At 39.0% G+C, this 17,011-nt stretch overlaps 1 protein-coding gene across 2 annotated transcripts in view; it reads right to left on the bottom strand.

Moving 5' to 3' along the window:
- LOC131592824 (reelin) overlaps nucleotides 1-17,011 on the bottom strand; it is a 273,205-nt gene that overhangs the window by 135,654 nt on the left and 120,540 nt on the right. For both annotated transcript variants that reach the window (XM_058864623.1, XM_058864624.1), the window contains exons 7-8: nucleotides 11,620-11,716; nucleotides 8,176-8,227 (exon numbers count right to left, since the gene is read on the bottom strand). In XM_058864623.1, coding sequence (XP_058720606.1) covers nucleotides 8,176-8,227; nucleotides 11,620-11,716 — 149 coding nt within the window. The remainder of the gene's footprint in view (nucleotides 1-8,175; nucleotides 8,228-11,619; nucleotides 11,717-17,011) is intronic.

Here is a 17,011-nt window from a genome sequence, read left to right on the forward strand (position 1 = left end):
ACTGTGTTAAGCAGCCAGGGTCACCTGTGAAGGTCTAGAATCAAGAAAATGAGCACCTTAACGTGCTGGTAAAGGTATTAAAACACTGCTGGAAAATACATGAAGTTTTATTTAGATCCCTACAGCCAGTCCACTCTAGAGAGGCAGTAGAAACACACACTGGTCCCAAGAACTGCAGTGTAAAAGGAGGTATCTTGAATTACAGATATGAAAGCCCTTTCCTTGGCTGCTTTAGTGAAATTCTCTGGCATCAAGAAAATCTAGGAAATAATTTTTCTTAAGCCAATTCTGTGCTGAGGTATCTCTCTTTTCTGAAACCTAGTAAAATTGATTGTCTGCCTTTAAATGTATATGAGGCAGATAATAATTAGCTTGGTAAAAATTGTTTTTTTGTAATTCCTGATGGGTTTTTCTATCTTTACCTGCTTTTACTTTTCAGTTCCTCACCCAATTGAGGAACGGCCAGGGCTGTTTTGCTGAGGTGGGGCCCTCTCAGTTCCCCCCCACCCTGGGAACTACAGATGCTTTGTTGTATAATTCAAAAATGGACCTTTTTAATCATACAAAAGTGTTATCCTCATACAATGATACAAGCAGGATTAAGATGAGTCTGTCTGTAATCCGGCATTTATTATTTGCAGTGACCAATTCCATAATGGCCCAGGTTTGACTGCAAGGTGCTGGCACAGCCACCTGCCCTGGATCTGAATTCTGAGGCTCTTTATCTTTTCTGCTTTTCTCCATGTAGTAAATCTTTAACGCTCACATTTTAATTCCCAACAGAGGCTGAGAAACCCTGGTACAGAAGTAATAAAGACAATATTTCATTGTAACCTTGGGCTAGCCAAAACAACACAAATCATTTTGCCCCAAGGCCATTAAAATGTCTTTCAAATACAGCATCAACTTTAAACCCTGGTTTCAATCTAGGTATTACCGAGGCAGCCCCTCTTGTAAAACTCAGCAAAATCAATAAACACCACCTAACATTTCCACATGCTCTGTGAAGAGTACTTGATGATATTACTTACCTGTCTTATTCTTTCACATTAGATGTAATGTATAGCCTATGCATCAACATAAAGAGCTTTTCCACCGGAAAAGGGAAATTAGTCGGTTTCACGTCAGAGAATAGAAAATGGCAATTTGGGTAGCCAATGAAAAAAAAAATAACCCAAAACCCCACATTGTTTTACTGTGGGGAAAGGGGAAATGAAGCAAGCAGAAGAAATGCAGAATGGTGAATGACACCAATTTTGGTATTGAGTAATGTTATATTAAATTCTCAAGATTTTCCCAAATGCATAGGAAAGAAATTAGGACAAAAGAGCCTGAGGGTTGAAATATTTTTAATGCTGTGCTCTTGTTGCTTAGAAGGGACAGAATTTAACTCTAGTAACAATGAATCTGTGGCCATCAGAACTACCCTTCCCTGCTGGTACCACTATCAACACGACTGGATGGATGTGCCATACCTGCACAGGAATCCTGGTGCTCCGTGGAAGGCACTGGAGGAATAAATTTGTGTGACTGAGGGAAATCATCCATGCAGGTGAGCAAAGCAAAGGAGGTGGTTCAACGTGCCCAAAACACTTGGCACCACAGCTTCCTCCGTGAGGCTTTTGGTGTTCAGCTAACAAGATAGTGATGAATTTAAAAGATCAAATGCTTTTCCATACTAAATTCAGAAGGGATTTATTTTTCACTTTGGTACTTCCCTAGAGATGTGTGAGTAAGTTTTGCTAAAAAACCTGAACGAAATCTCTTTCCAGTTCTGCTGATGTTGTTTCACCAAATGCTATTACAGCATTTGTCTGCCATCCAATAGCTTCTGCTAATTGTAAAACTGACTAAAACTGAAAATTAAGAGAAAATTATCTGCAGTGGTTCCTTTCAGCCAAGCTAAGACCTACATAGCACAAGATGTTTGGAAATGTTCTGAATGGTCTGAATTCAAGCAGAGGATAAACAGCATAAAAACACTACCGTCAATATAACAGCTGCCACCAGATCTGAATTAAAACATGATAACATAAATGATAAATGCATTCAGACTGTTACATAGGGCCAAATGCACTCATCATTGTTCTCATGGCTGAGCCAAAGTGGAATTGGGGTCTTTCTGGTGGGAAGCAGAAGGGATCATCATCCCATGCACACTTCTGCAGAGTAAGACAGAGGGGACAGCCCTGGCAGTGAGACTCTGTTTCCTCCACAGAAATACGTGGAGCTCAGTGAATCAGCTGCACTATTTATTTTTTAAGATTATTTTTTCATCATGATCTTCTGTTTGCTGAGGTTAATAGCAAAGTAAATGTGAGTTCTGAATCCCATCAGGTAAGGACTAATCCAAAGAGCACATTTAACAATTCTAATGATGATGCTGATGATACAATAATAATCTGTAGATTGAACACACATCAAGGTAAAATAATATTTCCATTATCTACATAATCAAATAAACTTTATAATTTAATTCTTCAAGACTACAGTGGTAACAAAGGCAAATTGCTTCTACAAATAATAAATGGAATAAATATACCTGAAAAAAAATTAATTTTGCCTTGTAAAGATGAACACTATCCATGCTTTGTCTTCAACAACCATCACCAAGACCATTAGGCCATGGATTTTTCTGAGTAAAACAGCTTTCACATAGATCCTAGTAACCTTAATAGTTCAGGGAGAGAAATAAAATCTGCTGCTAATGATTCACTAACCTGATGTCTTAGGGTGAAGCAGACATGACATGAAAATCTTTTTGGAATCATTTTGTCAAAGATCTGCACCCAAATCAGTGACCCTTACTCATATACTAATTAAAAGCAACAAATAGCAGATTTTAAGTAGTTTTCTGAATTACAGTCACAGAGGACAGTGAAATCAACATCATTAAAACCAGACTGTAAATAAACTAAGCCACACAGAAATCCTTGGTATGTGCATTGCACATACACCTCACCATTTAAAAAACATGACATTATAAATGTAAAGTCATCACAGGTACTACAATTACTCTGCAGTTAAGTACAGCTGATGGTCTGATGGATTTTAAAGGCTCAGGAAATCTGAAGTGAAGACAGGGGTGATTACTCAACCAGAAAATAAAGTTGCAAGAGTGGAAAGTGTGTTGAACAAGGTTGGAGAAATTATTACTTCTGCTAACAGTTTAAGTGATTACACTGTAAGATTGTCAATGAAATATTTATGCAGGTAAAAGCAGAGAGTTTGTAATTTTATTTCCTTTGGAGGAAGATAGAAAATGGGAAAATTTTACTATAGAATGTATACTATACTACAGAATAGTATATAGGTACTATAGAATGAAGATCACCCCTAGCAACATCTCTGCACCAAGAAGTTCTGAATAGCTGAATACCAATAGCAATATTTCTTAATAATACTTTAGTCATATTAAAACCAATAGAAACACACATTTACCCTTACTATAAGGTTCCATTGGAAAGATAGTAAGGAACATTGATAAACTGCTGGCAGGTATTTTTAGTGATTGCAATAGATTAATTTAATACATATGGAACCCTCTATGGAATACTTGTCAAATGCTGCAATCAACAATTAACTTGGTGAAATAATTTGGAACAATGGAAGGTTCAATAGCAATAGATGGCAGAGAACTGACCGGATGATGTTAATGAAGCTAACAACAAACTGTAATGCTTGGTCAGCCCTGAAATAGTTGGGTGAACGATCATTGTAGGTTCCTTCCAACTGAAACAGTCCTATTCTATCCTATCCTATTCTATCCCAGAAGCATCAGGAGAAAAGGGCCATTCTTAATCTACAAGTAAGGTCCAAATGTTTGTGATTCCCGACCAGCGAGCAAATCACGAGTGGCCCATCTTCCAGATAATATCTACTGGGATTTTCCTGAGAGGAAAAACAGAGTCCATCTGGCAAAATCACAAAGCATTCTCACAGATTAAAGCCTGATACTAAAACCTCACTGAAAACTGTTTTTACTGGAGGTTGATGTGCTAGATTTGATTCATGTCTTCTCTTTAGCAATAGCTAAGGCATTTAGCATATGTTCTGTGCAGGGAAGATGCCTAAAGAATTTCCAGTGTCAAGGCCTGACAGCCTTCAGGCACTGAAGATCACCTTTGCTCATGCATTAACAACAAATTATACTCCCAGAGAGCAACCCCTTCCTTTCCAGCTCAGTGGTATTTTCAGGGTCCACCAAAAGTTTAGGGACAGGCTTTATTATTTTATTTACTGCAGGAAAAGTATTTTGCATCATGTTGAGATTCTTGTAAGAGGTTTCATTCATCAAAATAAGCATATACATCAATATTACTCACATGGAGTGACCATAACTCAGGTCTCTCATAATCAGTTAGGGGAAGATGGTTTATGATTACAAACAAATACTGCAGGTCATGGATTTGCCATACAAAGGCAGTTTGAAGGGGACTGAAAATAAGGATTAATGGTTGACTCAAAATAAAACCTGACAGATTAGGGAACCCAACATTTGCAAAAGTTTGTTATAATAATATTTTGGAAGGGAGAGGCCAAGTCCAAGCTTTATCACCAAATAAAGCCAAAAAACCTTTTGAACCTGTGTCTGTTTCTTTGTTTGCAAGACTAATGGCTTGGTCCTTAAGAAACAGAGTGGAAATGCCAAATATTTGTAATATTTGAAGGTGTATTCCTTCTCAGAAGATAAAAAACCCTTCCCCCATAAACCAATTTTGGTTTATTGTAAAATAGTAGGGAGGTTAGATTTTTTTAGTAAATTGGGGGGGAAGAATTGCTAATTTGCTCTAGTAATGACAGAGGATCTTTGTGACAATGGCATGAATGTTGAAGGGAAAGAAATTTTAAAGTAGGATTATGCTTTACAAACATAATGTATTTATCCAGTATATGATACTGACAAAGTCATCCTGTTTTCAGAGGAATGTGAAGGAATTTTCATAATCAAGATGAAAAGTGGGAGGTTTCCTTATCAAGGTATTATCATTTCCAAATACTTTTAAACAGCCAGAAATGATCTAGTAATACTAAGACATAAGGAGAGAGCCGTGGAACAAAGTTTTTCAAGGCAATATTTTCCAGTAACAACTTAACCTTGTTACACACCTGGCTCCAAGGAGCACGTGCCCTGGAGGCCAAGCTGAGTGTGGATGCTCATCACAGCATCTTCAGCTGCAGCAGAGGCCTGCAGAGGAGGGAGGGATGGGAAGCAGCTCTGAACTGCCCACACAGAGCCTGCACAGCCACACACACCTCTGCCTCCAGAGCACGTGCTCAGGAGAACACCCAAGGAACAAACGTAAGCACAACAACCTGCACACCGCACACCTTGCCATTGCTCCCTCAAAGCCTTGCCTCTTCTCCTCAAGGGATTTTATGTCTCTTTCTCCCTGTATTTAGCTCAGTTTCTAATCTCTCAGTACAATGAGTCACTTTCCACCGCAGTGGCCCATGTGAATGACAGATCATGTTCAACCCTGGGGAAGCCCAGGGATGCAGCTGGGGGAAAGAGGCTCAGATTTGGAGTGAGAAACAGAGAATATTTCAGCTAATGAATCAAACTAATGTTGTGTGGCAGCTGAGTCCAGAGGCTTTTGTGCAATATCCTGCAATTCCCAAGCTGTTGAATCAGATGTTCTGGCCTTAGAGAGCCCAAAGGCATTGCTTTAAATATCTCAATTAACAATCCCTCTGAACATCAAGGAAACTGCTAGACATGTCACTGTTGGGTCTTGGAGAAATGTAGTGATGGATGATTAAGACAGTTGAAGTAATCAAAATTTTCTGCACACTTGTGCACAGAGTGCATGAGTGTAAATATCACCCCAGCCCTGGACCAGCTCTGAGTGGATGCTGCATGACAGACAAGTTCCTCTCATTCAGAAAGGATACTGCACATAAATGCTGTCCTGTGTGCTGAAAATTCCTTACTGATTACCTTTCATCCTAATTAAGCCGTCTCCTTAAGTACACCTTTCCAACTGCCTTGGCCTTTAAAGAGAAAAGCTAACAAATACATGATGCATGAAGGAAACCACACAGAATATCAACTAATGAAAAATTCACTACTTTGTTACCCTTCCTGACCACAGAGTTTAAAAGGATCTGGAATTCATGGTGAAACTAGAATTTAGCTTCAGGATTTTTAGCTTCATTTTCTAGTTCCCTACTGCCTGTATTCCTGTAAATACAAAATGCCACCTGGTAATTAGTGGCAAGAGCATTTAAAATGTGCGCTCTTTAATGATGCCAAAGCTATGTGACAAATTTAACATAAAGATACCCCCAAAAGGCTACAGCTTAAGCTGTTCCATGGTTGATAGAAAGTGGTAAGCATTCTTTTTTTTAAAAAAAAGCAATTCCCTTGGATCAATCCCTAAATAGGGTTATGATTAAATCGGACGTTTGGGAATAAGCTGGAAACTGGATTCTAAAGCCAAGTATTGCTGAGCTCAGCAGCAGTCCCCTGGCTCACGCTGGCTTCTATCAGTTACAAAACCAATCTGCATTGTATTTCAAACTCAACACAGACACATGGGGAAATATGATCCATTTTCAACTGGAAGCCGAAATTTGATTTACTTGGATGTGCATCCACCCCTCTCTGCTCCATCATACTGAGGATTTTACAGGTTCCTACTGGTATGGGTTCAGACATTCTTAAGATATATTCATGAAAATCCTGTCATATAGAGCATTTCCTGCTCAGCCTTTTCTTACCCTTGTTTTTCATTTGACCTTTCCCATCTGATAGGCACAAAAGTTCCTAGTGAAATATCAAGTCTCATTTTGAAACTTTTGGGAGCCTGCATTGTTCTGCAGTTTACCTGCAGCAGACACCAGGCACTGGGCTGCTACAGCAAATATATACCTACCAGCCCTACCTTGCCCTGCAGTTAACCACCCTGGGTCACTGCAGAATAATCCAAAGATTTTTGTAAATTTTAATGAAAAGTGAAATTCCTCCATCATGGCAAACTTGCAGCTTTATATGAGTCACATCTCCTTGTGCTTCTGCTGGTGAGCAACACATCCCAGTGGATCAAGTGGGCTGCCACCCTTCCACTGTCTGAATGAAACTGCAGGGCAGTAACAGGCTGGTTTTCATCTGAGGTACCAAATATTTATGCACTAATTCAGTTGAGGATTGGGTACATTTTTCTGGCTTTTTAAAACCAGTAATTCAAAATAAAAGGATAGATACCAGTTAGATGTATTAACATTGCAGTCAGTTGCAGGTACTGATGACTTGCAATACCCAAATGAACAGCTTCAGGTAAAAATCAAATTTAAATGATGTATTTCTGAGCCTTCTAGGATTTTGATTTCCAATCCATTAAAAAACCCAAGCTGTTTTCCAAGCTACATGATTGTTCTTATTTTCAACTGAGATTTCCAGTGTTTAATCACACGTCTCTTGAGATACTTTTGGAGAATTACTTTTTAAAAAATAGGAATATGATTTGGAAACACATATCCAGGGGTCCAGAGAGGAAGCAGGCTACATTTCCTGCTTGCTTTTTTATTGAACCATTTATATCAAAAGAACATTTTTCCTTCATATTTTGAACACTGAGATATGAGCTAACAAATCAGGTGTGTTCCAAATTTGCCCTCAGCCCTAGCCACAGCCTCTACTGTAATTTATAGCCACAAATGCACAGTGAAATGTGCAATAACTCACAGTGTTCTAAGTAATATAGCATACAACCAGCTACTGATAATTTGGACTGAATAGCATTTAGTCTTCATCTGCCCTACCTACTCTCTTTGTACAAATGTGTTAAAAACAGCACTACCTAGGTGCAACTTGGAATACATCAGGAGGATTAAATGATAAAAGCCTTCTTCTTTTTTTTTTTTTTTGAAATTATAATCACACTTCAGAGAAAGAGCAAGAAATTATAATGTTAAACATCAGGCTATAACATAGGAGAAAAAAACAAAACTCAAACACAGCTCATCAGAGTATCCACTGGAGTCTTTCATTTCCAAAACTTAAAATGGTAGCTCCATATCATAAAAAAATACACTGCAGTTTTTAAAATATTTTCTTAATCCCTCATATTGATTGTAATGTCAACCAAAAGGTAACCCTGGACTTTAAGGCCATTTTCCTTTGCAGAAATGACCTTTTGCACTTTCTCAGGTGGAAAGGTAATCTAAACTTACCAAGGGAAAATTGAAGGATGGATGCAGTAGTTGTGTTAAGGCCAGTGGTGGTCTATGGGAAGAGAAGCAAATATTTTTGTTAGATCAGCAAAACAATACATTCATCACTTGTTTTTCTTTGAAAGCATGGGAAATCTCTAGACACCTACATCTCCAGTGCATAGGACTGTTAACCACCAGCCCTTTCAGGCTGAGTGATCATGGACATTTTTGTTATGTCATTTTGATTATTGAAATCTCATCATATGTCAAAGCCAGAATTTTTTTCCACCATATTAATGTCTACAGAAAAAAAGCACATTTATGTGCAACAGGGTTGCTTGACCACTCCTTAGAAGATTGAAAAAATGTACATATAGAAGAATCTACCCACGGCTGACATCCAGACAAGACCTAGAAAGAGAAACACCACCAGCTCACCCTGTAGTCAGCAACCCACCCTCCTCTGAGGCCTCTCTTTCTCCTTTCTTTGAATGTCTCCACATTTCAGTAGCTCAAATTAGAATGGTTCTTCTGAAAATACTATAAAATAAAAAGCCCTAGTGTGTTGTGAAGGACACCTAATTGTTTGCAATTTATTTTGAAAGTTTGATTTAACAATACTGCTACTTAAGAACCAATGCATCCAAGAGCAAAAGAGACTGGACTTCTTCCACTGCCAGTGCACACCTAGTTGAGCTATTCATTAAATGATGCCTTTGAAAGTAATGGATGGAGATCTGCATGAATTGGCATGAGGTTTTAGTTTTCTTTCTTTTCTACAGACTTATTACACAGAGAAAATAATATAAATATTAAGGAATGGGATCTTCACTAAAATGCATTCAAGATTAGCTAATAAAAAGACTACATGTCCTAACAGGTAATTTTAATTTTTTAAACAAGAATAGGAAAGCTGCATTTACATAACCCCTTTAAAAATACAGTCACATTCCCATTTAGGTCATTCTGCCAGGATCAATTCAGTATCAGGTATCACACTTACCCAGCCAAATAATAAATTGCTTTCTGATTTGATTTAAGACAACCTATTATATTATATTTCATTCAATTAATTATGTTGTGCAAGTTATAATTTGAAAACAAAACCTTTATTGAGGTTCAATAGCTCATATCATCAAGAAATTAAACATATCAGTTATCACAGAAGGGATGTTCATGTAGACTTAGACTGTGTTGAGAATCATTTCAGCAATGTTTTGGGAAAGAGCACTAGACTTACTAAAAATTTTTGCAAAATTCTGCATAGGGCTGCTTAGTTCAGACACTGCAGAGAGCATGGTAGGGAGCCTTTAGTAGGCATTTTCCTTTGCTTGCAACCTCTCTGATGCTGTACAACTTTCCAGTATTTTGCCAGTGGTAATTTTTCACCAACAGACAGAGACAGCTGTTATTAAAAAACCCTCTGCCTGCAGTAACAGGTGGCTGTTGGAAATCAGGAGAAAAGAAGGAGGTCAAGGTAGCAAATCAGCAGCTGTTAGAGCTGCTGATGTAAAATATTTCACAAATTCAACTCTTCTTGACTAAGTATTTTAAAGCAGTAATTCATGTACTAGGAGCCATTAACAGGAACAGAGGTTTCATGATCCATTTCAAGCAAGGACAGAATAGGACTAACAAAAATAATGGAAAATTTAAACAGGTATTAAAATTTGTGACAGAAGGAGGTATGTTGTGAAATTGCCAAAACAACTACAAATGAGAAACAGGCTGGTTCTAAGACAATAGGTATTAAATTTTGTCCATATGTATGATTTTGAGTATGTCCATACTCAAAAATAAAACTAGATCACACCTCTGGCATGAGCACTCTTGTGCTCATCCATAATGTTAAGCCTTCAGCATGTCCCTGCAGAAGGATTTGATTTTTCTGCAACACTGCTGTAATATTTATAAATACTTTTATTTTTAGGCTGGCAACTGTTTATAAGCATAACAATTTTTTCAGACGATTATTTAATCACACCACTTTGGTAGCATAACAATTTTTTTCCAAATTCCTGATATTCCATGGTAGTGCTACTTTACCACACAGCAATATGACAAATGCAGTCCAAGAATGGATTTTGAAGCCAATTCCTGATTGCCAAGGATAGTCTAAATTGAATATCAGCAGGGAGAAGACAGCTAATGAATGACAGTTCAAAACCTGCAGAGCTGGGACCCTGGGTTTGTTAAATGTCATAAATAGATTTTTTCCAAGTAGTGTTACCTATGCTCAGTACTATAACTAAAAATGAATGTAAAAAATGGGAAAAAATATCCCAGTGGTGTGACTTTCCTTATGCACAGGACATAAACCAACACATTCCCTCTCAAGGCAGTTGGCAAAGCACAGCACATTCAAACAGGATGCAAAGTAGCAGAGAGGCCATTTAACACCCTCAAGAGGATTCCCTGGCTGGAGCTGGCTGCAAGGGAAATTATTCTTCATCTGTAAAATCTCTAAATCAGTTTTATGTGTGTTTATGACTTTTATACGCCATGTCAGCACTATCTACATTGCATTTGTGTAATTCTGGTCCCAGTTAAGGAAGTAAAATCAACCCTGTGAAAAGAATTGTCAGTGTCTGAACTGAAGGGAAGATGCCTGGCCAAAACACTTATGGTTTCTGGACCTCTTCCATGTTTGCTCTTCAAATAGCTTTAATCAGCCTTTCCCTCCATTCAGAAGAATGTTGAAAACATGAAAATTAATTTTGAATTACATGGGCTTTGATCTGGCCTTTTAATTTTTCAGTGCTTTCCAAATCTCCCCTTTTATGTACATCACTGCAGCTAGCTGCCCAGCACCAGCATGTGGGCGTTGGTTTATGTATTGCAATTCATTTTCCACTCCCGGATCACCTCAAGTTAATGCAAATTGCACCATGTTGTTTCTTACAGCAATTTTATGACCAAACTACCCCCAACAAAATTAATTCTGTCCCACTCATCATGACTCAATCTGTTACATACACCTCCCTGTGACTGGCAGGTGCTTGCTCCAGGCTGCATTTAAGTCTGTAGGATGCATTGTTCACAAGTAATGTTTTACAACCAAATTAACATCTATCAACAGGGACAAGAAAAAATGGGACAAGACTAATAAAATAATAAAAGAAAAATGAACCCTGTCTCTATTTAATTGTTGGATATAAAAAGAGAATGATGCCAGTTCAAAAACACAGTTCTATGTCCTTGACTTTTCAGTATTTCAGAGATACTTTACATGATTCGGATACGTGCTGGATCAAGAGACTGTCCCTTGCCAACTATTGCAATAACTTTTGCTTAGCATCTACAGTTTCAAGCGCTGGGATGTTGCTGGGTGTACTTCTATGGACCTTGCTCAAGAGCACCTTTACTAAATAGCAAACTTTCAAAGCACACCAACACCCCTGCAGCTGACACAGCTCCACAGCCTGCAGCCCCAGCCCCACAGACGAGGCAGCCTTCACTTACCAGCTCTCTGGGACCGTATGGCTCGCAGAAGGTGGCGGCGTTGCCGTGCATTATCACCCCGCAGTGTTCCCCCACCTCGCAGTTACTGCACTCAGACCTGCAGGGAGAGCACACCGTGTTCAGAATGGAAATCAGAGACTGCATCTTTGAGACTGTGTAAGATGTAAAATCAGGCTGCTGCATCTTGGTGCTCAAATTGGACGGTTTGTTATGACGGTGCTGAGCACAAAGCAACTGTGGGTATGATCCACTGGAGCTTCCTCTTGTGAAAGGCCCTGGTGATTCAGTACTTACTGCAAACTGCCCCTCTAAAGTGGGGTGTCCCTGCTTGCTGAAGGCAAAACATCTCACCATGGGAAATCCAGTTGAAATCTTACATATATAATTTACCCTGAAGCTACTCTTATTACAAAATCCTCGTGAACGTTTGATTTACCATAGATAAACCCACCATCATGGAGTCACCACAAAGAACAGCTGAGAAGAAGCGGCTGGGATCAGCCCCCTTCCTGCTTGCAGGGTGATTTCCCCAAAGACCAGGCTTGAGGCTGCAGTGTAACATAGCATTTGCTGTTGCTTCTGTTTGCATTTGTCATATTCCATATTCCTAGAAACAGAGTTTCCACTCTGCTCACTTTTTAGGGGAAAAATTATAAAGAAATTCTCAGAGAGGCTGGTAAGTGCTGCAGAGACAACTAAAGACACCTGTCCTGATAATTCTTAATTTAATATGAAGGACTTTGTGGGCAGCCTGACTGTAGAACATAGGGAAAGGGCTGTTTCCCCCACCTTCTAGGACTGGGATATCAGATACTGGCATGAGGACCACATTTTCAAAAAACATTGGATATATTCCTGGTCCCCAAGAAGCTGCCCGCAACGGTTCTGACCAACATTGCCTTTGGGCATTCAAAGCTTAACTTAATAATCAAACCTGCAGGGAAGTGTTTACTCCAGAAAAAAAGTCAGACATAAAAATATTTGAGTTGTTTTTCCTGTATGAACATGCCAGTTAAGTAATTCAGCAATTCACACTGACACCATTTAGGATTTTGAATTTAAGCAGCAGAATAAAATATTCTAATAAAGTAGAATAGTTCAAATCAACTTCAGTGAATTAATATTTACTTATAGATGTCACAGTCAGCAAATAATTTTATTTCTCAATAAAAGGCAAGAAGAGAGCACGTGAGTGAATAAAATATTATTTTAGAGAAAACACAGAAGCAGAGTTCACAGAGGACATGTTTAGATGCTATCTAATTTCACTTGATCCCGAAGTTCTGACAACTGAAGAGCAGAGGGAGAGGAACTAGAATTCCTGGGGTTCTGTAGGAGTCTGGCTGTTATAAAAATAATTTTCATTGTCTGCCCCTACATTTTGAATTTTATAGCAGAGCATCTACTCAGACTCCTGATAGGTGTAAAGAGACAGACACGGCAGGAAAACTTTGTCATGGATACATTGTAGGGATCACTTAGTCCTTCCTAAAAGGTCAGGCTACATAATCCAAGGGATATTTTAATTCTGTAATTCTCATATTTCAACGAACAAAAAGCATTTCATCTGTTCTACTTCTGTAATGTGGTCTATGAAATATTGTCCGGAAATCCAGAAACGCTGTCCTGCTAATACAGCAGTTTCATCATTGGTTGCCTTTCCTAGGATGACTCCTCTCATACAAAATTGGATGGCTGTTGGTAATCCTGATTCAAACCTTTGTGCTCTCTTTGAAGTGCATTACCTTTGACAATAAACTGCTCATTAGCTTGACAAGAATGCATGAAGAGCAAGATAATTGATCTGCTGTTCCTCAGATCATCGTCATAGTACTACGTGTTTAGAAACGATCCAATTTGCTCCTCTCCTGGTGCAGACAGGAAGGTTAATTCCTTTTCTATTTATACAAACAGAAGACACTATTAATTGCCCTAGCTGGGTGCAGCTTTCCACATTATCCTTCTCACCTGCCTCATCTAAGATCTTAGCGCATTAAAATCACTTCAGCTTTCTCTTCACAGCTGGTCCTCGCTGACACTGCTGACATGTGTCACATTTATCGAGATGACTTCTCCACAGACCTGCCATCTCTCTCATCTCTGAATTAGAGAGTCCCACCTCTCTCTGCTATTGTTCTTCACTTTGCTGAAGGGGAAACATCTGCTGTTTCCCCACCCCTATTTGTAATTTTTTTTTCCCTCTACAATACCTGAGCATGTGGATATTATATTGACTGATGTCTGAACCATAAAGAAGATAAACATCTCAAACTGCCAAGAGATTTTTAAACATAAATCTTTCTGAAGTTTAATCCCACAGTTTTAGTGCAATTTGGAAACCACTTTAGAACCTCTCTCCTGTCACAAAGCTTTCCTCAACCTCTTTGCCACTGGAAATATCACTGTACCTGTACATTTCTCATATGCCATGAAGAAGTGATGACCAAGAGAATCTCTGTTTCTTATTGATTGATTTTACATGCTCAGGTATTCTTCATGTCATCTTTGACAAGTGTGCCTTCTGTAAGTGACTACTGCTTGGTGTGCTGATAGGCTTTGAGATGAAACATGACATCAGGTTGGGAAGGAGAATTAGTCAGCAATGCACTTCTGTACTGGCTCTTTCTCCTTTAAATGTACTGAAACCCTTATTTTCTGCAGTCCTACTATTAAAACTGTTTTATACAGAAACATGCACAAATGCCAACATTTATTCTTTAGTAATTTATGCATCTTCTTAACACTAAGAATATCTAATCATAGCATTAAACAGAACATTTTCTTACATTTGTTCTTGTTTAGCCTGGTTTAGTTCTTATATCACCTTTGCACTTTTTATGCTCTCCACTGCAGTTTGATGAGGTTACATGGAGGCAAGATGGTCACAGGAACAGGTGATCAATGACTTAGACAGTCTTCTTCATACTACACACATTGGACCTCTACTCATCCAGCCATTCCCTGGCAAGTGGTACCTGTTGCAGGTTCCCTTTCCCTGCTGAAGAGATTAGTTACTTCCATGGTTCCTGAGGTTTCTGATCTAACAGTGTCCTGTCAGTTTTCGGAAAGTCTCATGGACACTAATAGCTTATATTATTTCAATTTTCTAATTGAAAAAGGTACTAAACACTTCTAGTTAGTTCAACAAGTCAGCAGTGTCTGGCTGAGCATGGACATTGGTGCTACATTTACAATGGTGTGGGATCACCTACTTACCTTAAATTCCACAGCTAATGCACATCAGATGCATAACACATTCAACATTTATGATTGTGTGAAGCACACTTTTTTCACAAGACAAGAGATCTTTGTAAGGGTGGTGGCAAATAAAACCCAAGAAATGAGGAAATCTTTGCTTAAGCAAGGAGGTTTTGCCTATGGGTTGGGGACTTTGGGAACAATCATATTCTGACATGACAGGGTACTGGAAGAAAAGATTATAAACATTAGTTGGACAAACCACACAAGAAAATTCTCATGGTGGGTGGTTTCCCAAGAAAATGAAAAAGATGGGACATGGTCCCATTCCTACACTCCCAGCAGAGAAATCCTTCTTTGTTCTATGTATCTTCCGTTCACATAAGCATGCGTCCTGTCCTGTTACTTCCTTCTCTCTCGGTCCATTTCCCACTTCAGCAGTTTCTCCTGTTTTCATTCAGTCACCAAATTTTGATATAGGTCAGGAACTGTGGTGCTGTAACTTTTCTTTTACAAAGAGCCTTATCCCAACCTTCTCTTTCTCTGCAGCTCCAAACACACTTGTAGCCACTCCTCCCCTGTTTCAGAGCCTCCAAAGAAACAGATGGCTGCTGGGAAGGATGTGTCTTATAATGCATTTGACAGAGCAGGCAGTCACTCTCAAAATCATACAGTGCCCTTGTGCAAAAAAGCTATGAGATGTGAGGTCTCTCCCAGCAATGGAGTGACACACAGGCTCTGCTGGGACTCATAAAATTGGACACACAGAGAGGATATAAACTGCTTAGCTGTGCACTTGGATGGTACATCTTTGCCAGAGCTGCACATGCCAGAAGGGCAATCAGGAGGGGTGGGAAAATATTAATTGCTTCCAAGCCAGTGTTACGTAGGATTTGGGAAGAAAAGCCAGGAGGAAAACACAAACACTTCTCTTTTCATCTGTACAAATAATGGCTTCAGAAACGATTAGAGTGGCTGGGTGTAAGTGGCCGCATGGCATGGCCCTGCTGGGGTGTCTGTGGACACCAGGCACTGCTCCCCACAGACTGAGAAGAGCTGGAAATACTGCTCCAGCACTTGCTGCAATTGGTTGTGGTAAAGATGGGATTTTAGCAGCTGCCAGGGGAGAAAACACAATTTTAGGGAGGATGGCAACAACTGTTAATAATTCCTGATTTTACTCCCACTAGACAATCAAATGAGAATGAGCTTTCTGCCACTAAGTGGGTCTTCACTGGAGGCAGGGCTACTGCAGAAATTCTGTGTGTTGTAAAGCTCATGGTACTTCATTATGGTTTTCTTTTATTTGTGTTCCACTTCTGTTTAGCACTGCTGAAAATGCTGGCTTCCTGCTATTACAGGAAAATCTGTCTCAGGACTGGTGAGTTTTGGGGACTCTCTCCTAGCACCCACCTCTCTGCACTGATTCACCAAGCAAGGTGGTGAAATTTATTCCAGAGGGAGGAAATCCAAATCCTGGGGACAAAAGGAGCAGAAGACTGGGGGCTCTTTTAATCTGAAATTTCTCTGTTGAGACTTCTATGAGCAAGGATGAATTTAAAGTTGAGAGCAATGGATAAATAAATTATGGAGGCTCCCAACAGACAAGCCCTCGGTGAGTTATGAGGCATCTGCAGGGAAATAATGCCTCTTCTCATTTCTTTCCACTCAAGTCCATTTAACACACTGCTGCTAAAGCAATCTACCTTGGCAGCTATTCTGCAACCCATTAAGAGTCCTTGATCTGTTCATACCCGTAAAGAAAGAGGGGATTTTATGTTGTAGTACTGCAGGTCCTTAATACCTCTAGACCAGAAAAAACATTTAAAGAGCTGATACAAAAGGAACAAAAGGAGTAAAAATTGTAGGTGCATATTGAAAACTATTAAAATGTGTATGTACAGAATAAAAAGATCCATAAAATTCTGTAAACTACTGCATTTTTACATAAGATGGTTAAGCTATGAAAGACCTGCACAGATGGAAAGTTGTGACAGTCCTTAATAAAAAGGAAAATTAAGTCAAATGTCACAGAATGAATGTATTAACTAACAAACCAGGTAAGTGATAAAATGCTCATCAAGGATTTATTTGAACAAGATAAACTAACCCGGTAAAATATTTCCATGTCTTGTATGAATTAAAACAATAAAGTTAGTCATATTTTTGACATAAGATTGAAAGAAATAGAAAA

This window comes from Poecile atricapillus, chromosome Z (genome assembly GCF_030490865.1).
Source record: "Poecile atricapillus isolate bPoeAtr1 chromosome Z, bPoeAtr1.hap1, whole genome shotgun sequence".
Taxonomy (NCBI): domain Eukaryota; kingdom Metazoa; phylum Chordata; class Aves; order Passeriformes; family Paridae; genus Poecile; species Poecile atricapillus.